Raw genomic sequence first — 13,639 nt, 5'->3', positions numbered from 1 at the left:
CCCTCTGTGTGGACCACCTTCCCTCTGTGTGGACCACCTTCCCTCAGTGTGGACCACCATCCCTCTGTGTGGACCACCTTCCCTCTGTGAGGACCACCTTCCCTCTGTGTGGATCACCTTCCCTCTGTGTGGACCACCATCCCTCTGTGTGGACCACCTTCCCTCAGTGTGGACCACCATCCCTCTGTGTGGACCACCTTCCCTCTGTGAGGACCACCATCCCTCTGTGTGGACCACCTTCCCTCTGTGTGGACCATCTTCCCTCTGTGTGGATCACCTTCCCTCTGTGTGGACCACCTTCCCTCTGTGTGGACCACCTTCCCTCAGTGTGGACCACCATCCCTCTGTGTGGACCACCTTCCCTCTGTGAGGACCACCTTCCCTCTGTGTGGACCACCTTCCCTCAGTGTGGACCACCTTCCCTCTGTGTGGACCACCTTCCCTCTGTGTGGACCACCTTCCCTCTCTTAGTCACCATCACCACACTTCCGATATCTGAGCATCCATGTAGAGGAGGAGACTGATGGTAGCTCCATTCCTGAGTCAGTATCCATAGCCAGTCTTGTTGAGGGGGTTCAGACCTCTGTAGAACAGCAGTGAGGGGGTTCAGACCTCTGTAGAACAGCAGTGAGGGGGTTCAGACCTCTGCAGAACAGCAGTGAGGGGGTTCAGACCTCTGTAGAACAGCAGTGAGATGGTTCAGACCTCTGCAGAACAGCAGTGAGGGGGTTCAGACCTCTGCAGAACAGCAGTGGGGGGGTTCAGACCTCTGCAGAACAGCAGTGAGGGGGTTCAGACCTCTGTAGAACAGCAGTGAGGGGGTTCAGACCTCTGTAGAACAGCAGTGAGGGGGATCAGACCTCTGCGGAACAGCAGTGAGGGGGTTCAGACCTCTGCAGAACAGCAGTGGGGGGGTTCAGACCTCTGCAGAACAGCAGTGAGGGGGTTCAGACCTCTGCAGAACAGCAGTGAGGGGGTTCAGACCTCTGCAGAACAGCAGTGAGGGGGTTCAGACCTCTGTAGAACAGCAGTGAGATGGTTCAGACCTCTGCAGAACAGCAGTGAGGGGGTTCAGACCTCTGCAGAACAGCAGTGGGGGGGTTCAGACCTCTGCAGAACAGCAGTGAGGGGGTTCAGACCTCTGTAGAACAGCAGTGAGGGGGTTCAGACCTCTGTAGAACAGCAGTGAGGGGGATCAGACCTCTGCGGAACAGCAGTGAGGGGGTTCAGACCTCTGCAGAACAGCAGTGGGGGGGTTCAGACCTCTGCAGAACAGCAGTGAGGGGGTTCAGACCTCTGCAGAACAGCAGTGAGGGGGTTCAGACCTCTGTAGAACAGCAGTGAGGGGGTTCAGACCTCTGCAGAACAGCAGTGAGGGGGTTCAGACCTCTGCAGAACAGCAGTGAGGGGGTTCAGACCTCTGCAGAACAGCAGTGAGGGGGTTCAGACCTCTGTAGAACAGCAGTGAGGGGGTTCAGACCTCTGCAGAACAGCAGTGAGGGGGTTCAGACCTCTGCAGAACAGCAGTGAGGGGGTTCAGACCTCTGTAGAACAGCAGTGGGGGGGTTCAGACCTCTGCAGAACAGCAGTGAGGGGGTTCAGACCTCTGTAGAACAGCAGTGAGGGGGTTCAGACCTCTGCAGAACAGCAGTGGGGGGGTTCAGACCTCTGCAGAACAGCAGTGAGGGGGTTCAGACCTCTGTAGAACAGCAGTGAGGGGGTTCAGACCTCTGCAGAACAGCAGTGAGGGGGTTCAGACCTCTGCAGAACAGGAGTGAGGAAGTTCAGACCTCTGCAGAACAGCAGTGAGGGGGTTCAGACCTCTGCAGAACAGCAGTGAGGGGGTTCAGACCTCTGTAGAACAGCAGTGAGGGGGTTCAGACCTCTGCAGAACAGCAGTGAGGGGGTTCAGACCTCTGCAGAACAGCAGTGAGGGGGTTCAGACCTCTGCAGAACAGCAGTGAGGGGGTTCAGACCTCTGTAGAACAGCAGTGAGGGGGTTCAGACCTCTGCAGAACAGCAGTGGGGGGGTTCAGACCTCTGCAGAACAGCAGTGAGGGGGTTCAGACCTCTGCAGAACAGCAGTGAGGGGGTTCAGACCTCTGTAGAACAGCAGTGAGGGGGTTCAGACCTCTGTAGAACAGCAGTGGGGACAGCGCTTCACCTTGCTATATGCCACATTTGATGGACACCTGTGCAAACAGGGTTAAACCTGTCAGGAGCAGGGGGCCCCACGGTGCAGGGTTAGGGTAAGATCTCCAGATCTTGTAGTTGGATTGGTCAGGACTATTTTAGCTGAAGGATTTGACCTATTGTGCATGTTTTTTTTTAAATAATCTGAGACCTTCAATAATCAGATAATGTTGAGTCGTATTCATTCAACAAGGATGAAAATTGTGAGAAATGAACAGTTGTATAATGATGTGGTCCTTTTCAGCACAGGACTCTCCATTTCAAATCTAAATGTAAAAGACAAGTGCAGTGCTGTGTACAGAAGGGGAGTGGTGTCTGTGATCTGACCTGGCCCTGCTGCTGGCAGATCCTCCCCAGCCTGAGCAGCACCAGGCCAGGCTCGTGTGGAGGAGGCTGGATGCTCAGGCTGCACTCATAGCTCTCCTGAGCGGCGCTGAAGGAGCGCTGCAAGAACTGACAATGGCCTTTCAGAGCCCACGCCTCAGCGTTCTGCCAAAGGAGCACAGAGCACACTCATCATTTTGTTTAGGTCCTCCAACAAAAGAAGTAAGTGCATATGAATACTGACTTAATATTATAATTGTTGTAATAAAGTTTAATTGTTCGCTCCTTTCACAGTTCTGTCCAGACCACAAACCACCCAGAGAAAGGGCCCAGGCTTAACATTTTACACACATCAACTTACTTTATATCAAATTTTAGCAGAAAGACATTTCTCAGATTTTTGGTTGAAATAATGGACTGGAAATGCCAAAACAGCAGATGTGCAGGTCAGTGGCAGTCTGATGTAAAAGTGGGCGGGGCTGAATAAAGTCAACTATACAACTATAAAAAGCCGTTGTAGTCGTAATTTGATCCCTATGAACATTGTTTAATCTGTTTTTGACTGTCGCCCTCGAGAAGGAGCTGATGAGGCACAACATGACTGAAGTGGTAGGAAAAGGGTTGTGTTGATAGAGGACTGAAGCGCAGAGCTGAGCTAACCTCATCATTGTGTTCCAGCGCCTCCTCCAGGCTGGCTAAGGCACTGCAGTAGTCCTCTTTGTGCAGATGGAGACGGGCGCGGTGCAGGAGGTAAACTACAGTGTGGCCTCCTGAAGACAGCAGCTCCTGGGCCAGCGCGCGCTCTGCCAGCTACAAATATATGTTCATGTCATCCTGATTATGTACTATATACTGCATGTCATGGCTGACAAGCAAGTGATGCAGCCGAAAGAAATGGAATCCAACAATGTAATGTTAGTTCTATATATTGTTGCTGCAGAACTTCACCTGCAGAGCACCGTTCTGGAGCAGGAAGCTGACCGTCTCTGTGTAAATGGAGGGTCGGTTTAGGATTTTCTGCTCTTCAGCCTCATGTTTCTTGTGGCTGGAGTTTGGATTTTCTTTGTTGGATTCTTAAAAAAAGACACAAATGAACACAAATTCACAACCGACAATGAGATAAACCAGTCCTGAGGTGCATTCATTCATTTTCATTTATTCATTTTCATTCATTCATTTGTTTTCTACCGCTTGTTCCCGTCAGGTACAAAGTGTGGACATGGGCGTTACCACCTTCACCGCTCCTGAAGCTCATTCCATTTTGACTTCTGGACAAAGACGTGCTCCTGCTTCACACAGACTTTATCCTGATGACCATGTTTTGCGATAGAAGGCGCGTGCGGGACAAAGGTGCGTGTGGGGCGGGGGCATGTGCAGGGGCGCATGCAGGGCTGGGGCGCGAGCGGGGCGGAGCCGCGTGTGGAACAAAGGTGCATGCGGGGCGTAGGCGCGAACGGGACGGAGGCGCGCGGGGGCGTGTGCGGGGCGGAGGCGCGTGCGGAGCGGAGGCCGTGCGGGAAGGAGGCGTGTGCGGGGCAAAGGTGCGTGCAGGGCGGGTGTGCGTGTGGGGCGGAGGCATGTGCGGGGGCGCGTGCGGGGCAGGGGTGCGTGCGGGGCGGAGACGCGTGCGAGATAAAGGTGCGTGTGGGGCGGAGGCGCGTGCGGGACAAAGGTGCGTGCGGGACGGGGGCGCGTGCAGGACAAAGGTGCGTGCGGGGCGGAGGCATGTGCAGGGGTGCATGTGGGGCGGAGGCGCATGCAGGGCTGGGGCGCGAGCGGGGCGGAGCCGCGTGTGGGACAAAGGTGCATGCGGGGCGTAGGCGCGAGCGGGACGGAGGCGCGTGGGGGCGTGTGCGGGACGGAGGCGCGTGCGGGGCGGAGCCGCGTGCGGGGCGGAGGCGCGTGCGGGGCGGGGGCGCGTGCGAGGCGGGGGCGCGTGCGGGGCGGAGGCGCGTGCGGGGCGGGGGCCTGTGCGGGGCGGAGGCGCGTGCGAGGCGGAGGCCGTGCGGGAAGGAGGCGTGTGCGGGGCAAAGGTGCGTGCAGGGCGGGTGTGCGTGTGGGGCGGAGGCATGTGCAGGGGCGCGTGTGGGGCGGGGGCGCGTGCGGGACAAAGGTGCGTGTGGGGCGGAGGCATGTGCGGGGGCGCGTGTGGGGCGGAGGCGTGTGCGGGGCGGAGACGCGTGCGGGACAAAGGTGCGTACGGGGCAGAGGCGCGTGCGGGACAAAGGTGCGTGTGGGGCGGAGGCATGTGCGGGGGCGCGTGTGGGGCGGAGGCGTGTGCGGGGCGGAGGCGCGTGTGGGACAAAGCTGCGTACGGGGCGGAGGCGCGTGCGGGACAAAGGTGCGTGCGGGACGGGGGCGCGTGCGGGGCGGAGACGCGTGCGGGACAAAGGTGCGTGCGGGACGGGGGCGCGTGCGTGGCGGAGACGCGTGCGGGGCGGATGCGTGTGTGGGACAAAGGTGCGTGCGGGACGGGGGCGCGTGCAGGACAAAGGTGCGTGCGGGGCGGAGGCATGTGTAGGGGTGCATGTGGGGCGGAGGCGCATGCAGGGCTGGGGCGCGAGCGGGGCGGAGCCGCGTGTGGGACAAAGGTGCATGCGGGGCGGAGGCGCGAGCGGGACGGAGGCGCGTGGGGGCGTGTGCGGGGCGGAGGCGTGTGCGGGGCGGAGGCGCGTGCGGGGCGGAGGCGCGTGCGGGGCGGGGGCGTGTGCGAGGCGGGGGCGCGTGCGGGGCGGAGGCGCGTTCGGGGCGGGGGCCTGTGCGGGGAGGAGGCGTGTGCGGGGCAAAGGTGCGTGCAGGGCGGGTGTGCGTGTGGGGCGGAGGCATGTGCAGGGGCGCGTGTGGGGCGGGGGCGCGTGCGGGACAAAGGTGCGTGTGAGGCGGAGGCATGTGCGGGGGCGCGTGTGGGGCGGAGGCGTGTGCGGGGCGGAGACGCGTGCGGGACAAAGGTGCGTACGGGGCGGAGGCGCGTGCGGGACAAAGGTGCGTGCGGGACGGGGGCGCGTGCGTGGCGGAGACGCGTGCGGGGCGGAGGCGCGAGTGGGACAAAGGTGCGTACGGGGCGAAGGCGCGTGCGGGACAAAGGTGCGTGCGGGACGGGGGCGCGTGCGGGGCGGAGACGCGTGCGGGGCGGAGGCGCGTGTGGGACAAAGGTGCGTGTGGGAAGGGGGCGCGTGCGGGGCGAGGCATGTGCGGGGGCGCGTGCAGGACAAAGGTGCGTGCGTAGCGGAGACGCGTGCGGGGCGGAGGCATGTGCGGGGGCGCGTGCGGGGCGGAGGCGCGTGCGGGGCGGGGGCCTGTGCGGGGCGGAGGCGCGTGCGAGGCGGAGGCCGTGCGGGAAGGAGGCGTGTGCGGGGCAAAGGTGCGTGCAGGGCGGGTGTGCGTGTGGGGCGGAGGCATGTGCAGGGGCGCGTGTGGGGCGGGGGCGCGTGCGGGACAAAGGTGCGTGTGGGGCGGAGGCATGTGCGGGGGCGCGTGTGGGGCGGAGGCGTGTGCGGGGCGGAGACGCGTGCGGGACAAAGGTGCGTACGGGGCGGAGGCGTGTGTGGGACAAAGGTGCCTGCGGGACGGGGGCGCGTGCAGGACAAAGGTGCGTGCGGGGCGGAGGCATGTGCAGGGGTGCATGTGGGGCGGAGGCGCATGCAGGGCTGGGGCGCGAGCGGGGCGGAGCCGCGTGTGGGACAAAGGTGCATGCGGGGCGTAGGCGCGAGCGGGACGGAGGCGCGTGGGGGCGTGTGCGGGGCGGAGGCGCGTGCGGGGCGGAGCCGCGTGCGGGGCGGAGGCGCGTGCGGGGCGGGGGCGCGTGCGAGGCGGGGGCGCGTGCGGGGCGGAGGCGCGTTCGGGGCGGGGGCCTGTGCGGGGCGGAGGCGCGTGCGGGGCGGAGGCCGTGCGGGAAGGAGGCGTGTGCGGGGCAAAGGTGCGTGCAGGGCGGGTGTGCGTGTGGGGCGGAGGCATGTGCAGGGGCGCGTGTGGGGCGGGGGCGCGTGCGGGACAAAGGTGCGTGTGAGGCGGAGGCATGTGCGGGGGCGCGTGTGGGGCGGAGGCGTGTGCGGGGCGGAGACGCGTGCGGGGCGGAGGCGCGAGTGGGACAAAGGTGCGTACGGGGCGGAGGCGCGTGCGGGACAAAGGTGCGTGCGGGATGGGGGCGCGTGCGTGGCGGAGACGCGTGCGGGGTGGAGGCGCGAGTGGGACAAAGGTGCGTACGGGGCGGAGGCGCGTGCGGGACAAAGGTGCGTGCGGGACGGGGGCGCGTGCGGGGCGGAGACGCGTGCGGGGCGGAGGCGCGTGTGGGACAAAGGTGCGTGTGGGAAGGGGGCGCGTGCGGGGCGGAGACGCGTGCGGGGGGAGGCATGTGCGGGGGCGCGTGCAGGACAAAGGTGCGTGCGGAGCGGAGACGCGTGCGGGGCGGAGGCATGTGCGGGGGCGCGTGCGGGGCGGAGGCGCGTGCGGGGCGGGGGCCTGTGCGGGGCGGAGGCGCGTGCGAGGCGGAGGCCGTGCGGGAAGGAGGCGTGTGCGGGGCAAAGGTGCGTGCAGGGCGGGTGTGCGTGTGGGGCGGAGGCATGTGCAGGGGCGCGTGTGGGGCGGGGGCGCGTGCGGGACAAAGGTGCCTGTGGGGCGGAGGCATGTGCGGGGGCGCGTGTGGGGCGGAGGCGTGTGCGGGGCGGAGACGCGTGCGGGACAAAGGTGCGTACGGGGCGGAGGCGAGTGCGGGACAAAGGTGCGTGCGGGACGGGGGCGCGTGCGGGGCGGAGACGCGTGCGGGGCGGAGGCGCGTGTGGGACAAAGCTGCGTACGGGGCGGAGGCGCGTGCGGGACAAAGGTGCGTGCGGGATGGGGGCGCGTGCGGGGCGGAGACGCGTGCGGGACAAAGGTGCGTGCGGGACGGGGGCGCGTGCAGGACAAAGGTGCGTGCGGGGCGGAGGCATGTGCAGGGGTGCATGTGGGGCGGAGGCGCATGCAGGGCTGGGGCGCGAGCGGGGCGGAGCCGCGTGTGGGACAAAGGTGCATGCGGGGCGTAGGCGCGAGCGGGACGGAGACGCGTGGGGGCGTGTGCGGGGCGGAGGCGCGTGCGGGGCGGAGCCGCGTGCGGGGCGTAGGCGCGAGCGGGACGGAGGCGCGTGGGGGCGTGTGCGGGGCGGAGGCGCGTGCGGGGCGGAGCCGCGTGCGGGGCGGGGGCGCGTGCGGGGCGGGGGCGCGTGCGAGGCGGGGGCGCGTGCGGGGCGGAGGCGCGTGCGGGGCGGAGGCCGTGCGGGAAGGAGGCGTGTGCGGGGCAAAGGTGCGTGCAGGGCGGGTGTGAGTGTGGGGCGGAGGCATGTGCAGGGGCGCGTGTGGGGCGGGGGCGCGTGCGGGACAAAGGTGCGTGTGAGGCGGAGGCATGTGCGGGGGCGCGTGTGGGGCGGAGGCGTGTGCGGGGCAGAGACGCGTGCGGGACAAAGGTGCGTACGGGGCGGAGGCGCGTGCGGGACAAAGGTGCGTGCGGGACGGGGGCGCGTGCGTGGCGGAGACGCGTGCGGGGCGGAGGCGCGTGTGGGACAAAGGTGCGTACGGGGCGGAGGCGCGTGCGGGACAAAGGTGCGTGCGGGACGGGGGCGCGTGCGGGGCGGAGACGCGTGCGGGGCGGAGGCGCGTGCGGGACAAAGGTGCGTGCGGGACGGGGGCGCGTGCGGGGCGGAGACGCGTGTGGGGCGGAGGCGCGTGTGGGACAAAGGTGCGTGTGGGAAGGGGGCGCGTGCGGGGCGGAGACACGTGCGGGGGGAGGCATGTGCGGGGGCGCGTGCAGGACAAAGGTGCGTGCGGAGCGGAGACGCGTGCGGGGCGGAGGCATGTGCAGGGTGGGTGTAACCAGAAATGTTTAGTAAATTAGGACTTAAGTAGATCTACAGTAACAAAGTACAAATGACTCGTTACTCGTCGTTACATTTCTGCACAAGTTTTGGCTCCGTTTTACAATCAAACCTTGCTGGTGTTCAGCTGGAGGTGGAGCTGCATGTGTCACCACCTCTGTGCTCTTCTCTGTGCTCTTCTCTGTGCTCTTCTCTGTGCTCTTCTCAGTGCTCTTCTCTGTGCTCTTCTCTGTGCTCTTCTCTGTGCTCTTCTCTGTGCTCTTCTCAGTGCTCTTCTCTGTGCTCTTCTCTGTGCTCTTCTCAGTGCTCTTCTCTGTGCTCTTCTCAGTGCTCTTCTCAGTGCTCTTCTCAGTGCTCTTCTCTGTGCTCTTCTCAGTGCTCTTCTGCATCAGTTTAGGGTTCTCTTTGACTTTGAGCAGCTTTTTGGCCTCCAGGAAAGCCCTCTCACACAGAATATCCTCCTCCTGACTCTGGTGAAGCAGGCCTATAAGCAGACAGAAAGATGGAGATTTGTTTTATATTATTAAGATTTTATATTATTATAATATCTTGTTTTTTATTAGATGATAAATGATGCGTCAGTTTGGGTGAAAAGCCTTACACTATAAGACCTGACAAACTACTATCTGATCTGTAGTTTTGGAGAATTTCTTACCAAAAACACAATTAACAGCTAACAGTCAAATACTTCCGTAAAGTACGGCTTTGTTTTGTTGTTTTTGTGTATGGTCTGTAGCAACCTGCTGATGACCTCCGAAGGTTGCCATGGTGACAGGAAATGCCACACATTAAGCTTTCGTTGCTAGACAGCTCCCCACATCCATCTGTAGATATGTGACGTCTCTGGCACCAGAAGAAGCTTCATGCTCTGAACGTCGTGAAAAACCTTTCCATCAAATTTGGATTAAAATGATGATGGATCAATAATGGATCAATCATGGATCAATCATGGATCAATCATGGATCAATGATGGGTCAATGAGAGTTGGCTGGGTAGAGACTCAGGATGGTGGCTCTGTCTCGGGTAATCAGCCAATTCAGAACCAGATCCCAGATCGCCCCAATTCCTCTTCTTCGATCTTCAGGAACCACCTTAAATCAGACGACCCTCTCATCTATCTTTCATTCCACTCATTCTCAATCTCATTCAGCTCACTTAAGTTCCCTCATTCATCGCTCATATTGACTTCATTACTATCCGCAGCTCGTCAGCTCATACATCCATGCTCTCCTCAACCTTTCTCTCCACTCCGGAGCAAGGCGACTCCACCACGCAAACGTTACGCCAACCGTTTGACTCGTGTACGTACTCGTATTAGGGCACTGCCAAGTCAATCGCACTCGCCTGCGCTCCGTATCTTCCAATGGATTGCCTAAAACTCTTTCAAAACTCTATTTAAACACACCAGTATTAATCCTCATCTCAGTAATGGACAGACTGCTTTTAGATTCCATCCAACTGCTCTTCAAAGAGTCCTTGACAATCCAGCTCCTCTTCTCTCGTGCCACTCAGTTAACAGTCAGGCTTTACGTCGAGATCCAGATCATCTCTCCTCATTTTAAATCTTCTTTGGGGGTTCTGAATCGGCTGATTACCTGAGACAGAGCCCCCATCCTGAGTCTCTACCCAGCCAACAATCATCGATCCATCATCGACCCATCATCACTATTATCAATAAACATTCTTTCATATTCCATTGTTGTGTTGTGGTCCATGATAGTGAACTGTGGTTATACAAGAACGCGTGTATTCTTCTCTATTATCACATATGACACAGAACAGGCTCCACCCACAGAGCCTTTGAGGCCATATTTCTGCCTCAAGCTCTTTTGTTCCAAGGAATCTTCAGCTTTAACAATGATCCTGATCCTTTCAGTTCTTTTGTGTCTGAGCAGCAGTTTACAACATCCACCACAAAGAGCACAAAATACTCTATCCACAACCAGGGTATTCTCATTCATTCTGGAACCTCCACACTTGGAACTTCTGAGGAGCGCCTCTGTCTCTCCAGGTGTTCTGAGGAGCGCCGTGTTCCAAGGAGCACCTCTGCTTCTCCTGGTGTTCCGAGGAGCACCTCTGCTTCTCCTGGTGTTCTGAGGAGCACCTCTGCTTCTCCTGGTGTTCCGAGGAGCACCTCTGCTTCTCCTGGTGTTCTGAAGAGCGCCTCTGCTTCTCCTGGTGTTCTGAGGAGCACCTCTGCTTCTCCTGGTGTTCCGAGGAGCACCTCTGCTTCTCCTGGTGTTCTGAGGAGCACCTCTGCTTCTCCTGGTGTTCTGAGGAGCACCTCTGCTTCTCCTGGTGTTCTGAGGAGTACCTCTGGTATTCTGAGGAGCGCCTCTGCTTCTCCTGGTGTTCTGAGGAGCACCTCTGCTTCTCCTGGTGTTCTGAGGAGCGCCTCTGCTTCTCCTGGTGTTCTGATCATCTGTTTTTACCTTCAAAAGTCACCAAGAGAGAATCCATGTCTCAGCTCTGGGAGCCCCACAATTCTGAGGTTGGGTCTACATGATCTTGACACCTCCATCTTGGCCCTCGTAGTCTGCAGCACCTCCATCTTAGCCCTCGTAGTCTGCAGCTCATCCATCTTGGCCCTCGTAGTCTGCAGCACCTCCATCTTGGCCCTCGTAATCTGCAGCACCTCCTTCTTGGCCCTCGTAGTCTGCAGCTCATCCATCTTGGCCTTTGTAGTCTGCAGCACCTCCATCTTGACCCTCGTAGTCTGCAGCACCTCCATCTTGGCCTTCGTAGTCTGCAGCACCTCCATCTTGACCCTCGTAGTCTGCAGCACCTCCATCTTGGCCCTCGTAGTCTGCAGCTCATCCATCTTGGCCCTCGTAGTCTGCAGCACCTCCATCTTGGCCTTCGTAGTCTGCAGCACCTCCATCTTGACCCTCGTAGTCTGCAGCTAGTCCATCTTGGCCCTCGTACTCTGCAGTTCGTCCATCTTGGCCCTCGTAGTCTGCAGCACCTACATCTTGGCCCTCGTAGTCTGCAGCACCTCCATCTTGGCCTTCGTAGTCTGCAGCGCCTCCATCTTGACCCTGATAGTCTGCAGCGCCTCCATCTTGACCCTCGTAGTCTGCAGCACCTCCATCTTGACCCTCGTAGTCTGCAGCACCTCCATCTTGACCCTCGTAGTCTGCAGCACCTCCATCTTGGCCCTCGTAGTCTGCAGCTCATCCATCTTGGCCCTCGTAGTCTGCAGCACCTCCATCTTGGCCTTCGTAGTCTGCAGCACCTCCATCTTGACCCTCGTAGTCTGCAGCTCGTCCATCTTGGCCCTCGTAGTCTGCAGCACCTACATCTTGGCCCTCGTAGTCTGCAGCACCTCCATCTTGGCCTTCGTAGTCTGCAGCACCTCCATCTTGGCCTTCGTAGTCTGCAGCGCCTCCATCTTGACCCTGATAGTCTGCAGCGCCTCCATCTTGACCCTCGTAGTCTGCAGCACCTCCATCTTGACCCTCGTAGTCTGCAGCACCTCCATCTTGGCCGTCGTAGTCTGCAGCTCGTCCATATTGTCTGAAATATGCTGCACAGCTTCATCCATGTGTGCTCCATCTGCTCCTCTCTTTTAGCTCCTTTCAATCAGATTTGATTTGTTCAAAATGGACTGAGCTCTGTTCTCATTTCTGCTCTTAGTGTCGCCTCATCAACCTGCATTTCACTTTGAATTTGTTTAATTCATGGATCATAATGGCAGTGATAGGTGATCTCCCCTCCACCTTCGAACAAGTGTGAGCTTGGAGACCCTACATCGGGGACGGGCCTTTGTTTACCAGTGGTCCTTAAGCTTTGTTTGTTTACTTCTCGTAGCGTTAAGAGTCTTGTGTTTTCCAGGTTTGTTCATCTCTTCTCGGATTTTAAAAAGAGTAAAACGGTGATTTTCCAGACATATTTCAGCAGCAGCGGATCGAGTCATACCCAGAAGTCCTGATGTCCCACTCCTCAACACCATTTTCACCTAATTTAACGCCCTTGGAGGAGTTCATAAAAGTAGGACATTTGGAAAACCTGCAGAGTCAGATTTTGATCCAAAATGGCTGATGTTGTTGCCATGATAATATGTGTCAAATTTCATTCTAGAAAAATGAGAATGAGCCAGAATGTAAATATATTTAGGGCTGTGCAATTTTGCCTGACTTTTGGTCAATGTTCACTGGGGGAAATGGGGGGTTTGGTCCTGAGGAGAAGGAAGAAGAATATTCCGATGCGAAAACAATGTTTCCCGTTTTTGAACTATCATAAACGACACGTGTCATGGTGCGGGTCCTGGTCACTGACAGGCACTTTCGTTTGTGTCAGTTCTTTTTGAGCGGGCCCTTCCCACTGTGTGCTTTTGGCCCTCATCAAACATGTTTAAATGTAGGAGTGGGTCAGTGAGTGTTTCTTTCACACAGAACCACAGTCATGCTTTATAAGACACGGTCTGATGATGCAACGATCATCACTCTCTCTTCAAAACAACAGAAAAGACTTTGGTGGTTCCATTTCAGTTCTCTGTGTTTTAAGCATGTGTTTTTTAACTTTCAAAAGTCACCAGAAGGACAGCCAGAAATGCAAAGCCACGTGTAACACTAACTTAAAATAATACGCATGTGACTGTCAGAAGTGACTAAGTTCGGCCACAGGAGCTTGTGGGGAAAAAAAGTAACACAGGAGGACGTTGCATTATAAATTGTATAAATTGTATTAATATAAATAAATATAAACAAATATTCAAAACAACAAAAAGGTTTCCAGCAAAGGTCTGTTCCTTTGGGTTCTTAAGTTCAGTTTGTAGGATTTCAAAAAAAAGTGAATATATTCCGAGTGAAACGAAAAAAATATTCCAACTTAGGGTGTCCGTATCCGGGGAAAAAAACAAAGAGTGATCCTACCAGATTCTCAGTTCACATGGGTCGCTCGCCAGGAGGATAAAAATCAGGGGGTGTCAGGGGGGAAAAAAACCTGACCATTGAGTCTTGGAATGATCTGTAACCGCTTCAGTTAGTTGCGAGACGTTTTCAACAGTTCACAACCAGACGTTTCAGTCCACAGCCGGAGCAGGAAGCGGAAATGGCTTGGTGGTTCGGCCATTTCTATACTAGCGCCCCTTGTGGTTGGGTCAATGAAAATGTATGAGGGGGCAATGTCAATCATTTAGAACCGAATTTGAGACATGGGTTACAGGGTCCCCCCCTGACCTCATGTACGTCCCTGTACATGGACTGGACTGACAGCTGTCAGATGGATGGCCAGGAGAGTGTCGATAACCAATATCCTCCTCAGGCACGGCAATTGA

At 58.5% G+C, this 13,639-nt stretch overlaps 1 protein-coding gene across 1 annotated transcript in view; it reads right to left on the bottom strand.

Moving 5' to 3' along the window:
- The window catches only part of cfap70 (cilia and flagella associated protein 70), a 90,771-nt gene that overhangs the window by 7,360 nt on the left and 69,772 nt on the right, over window positions 1-13,639 (bottom strand). The window contains exons 20-23 of the mRNA XM_072464658.1: window positions 8,473-8,844; window positions 3,466-3,590; window positions 3,178-3,327; window positions 2,521-2,682 (exon numbers count right to left, since the gene is read on the bottom strand). Of these exons, the coding sequence (XP_072320759.1) occupies window positions 2,521-2,682; window positions 3,178-3,327; window positions 3,466-3,590; window positions 8,473-8,844 (809 nt within the window). The remainder of the gene's footprint in view (window positions 1-2,520; window positions 2,683-3,177; window positions 3,328-3,465; window positions 3,591-8,472; window positions 8,845-13,639) is intronic.

Source organism: Eucyclogobius newberryi, unplaced genomic scaffold, assembly GCF_026437365.1.
Source record: "Eucyclogobius newberryi isolate DKJ021-1_F unplaced genomic scaffold, fEucNew1.0.hap1 SCAF_5, whole genome shotgun sequence".
NCBI classification, from domain to species: Eukaryota; Metazoa; Chordata; class Actinopteri; order Gobiiformes; family Gobiidae; genus Eucyclogobius; species Eucyclogobius newberryi.
This window is presented reverse-complemented; position numbering and strand designations above follow the sequence as displayed.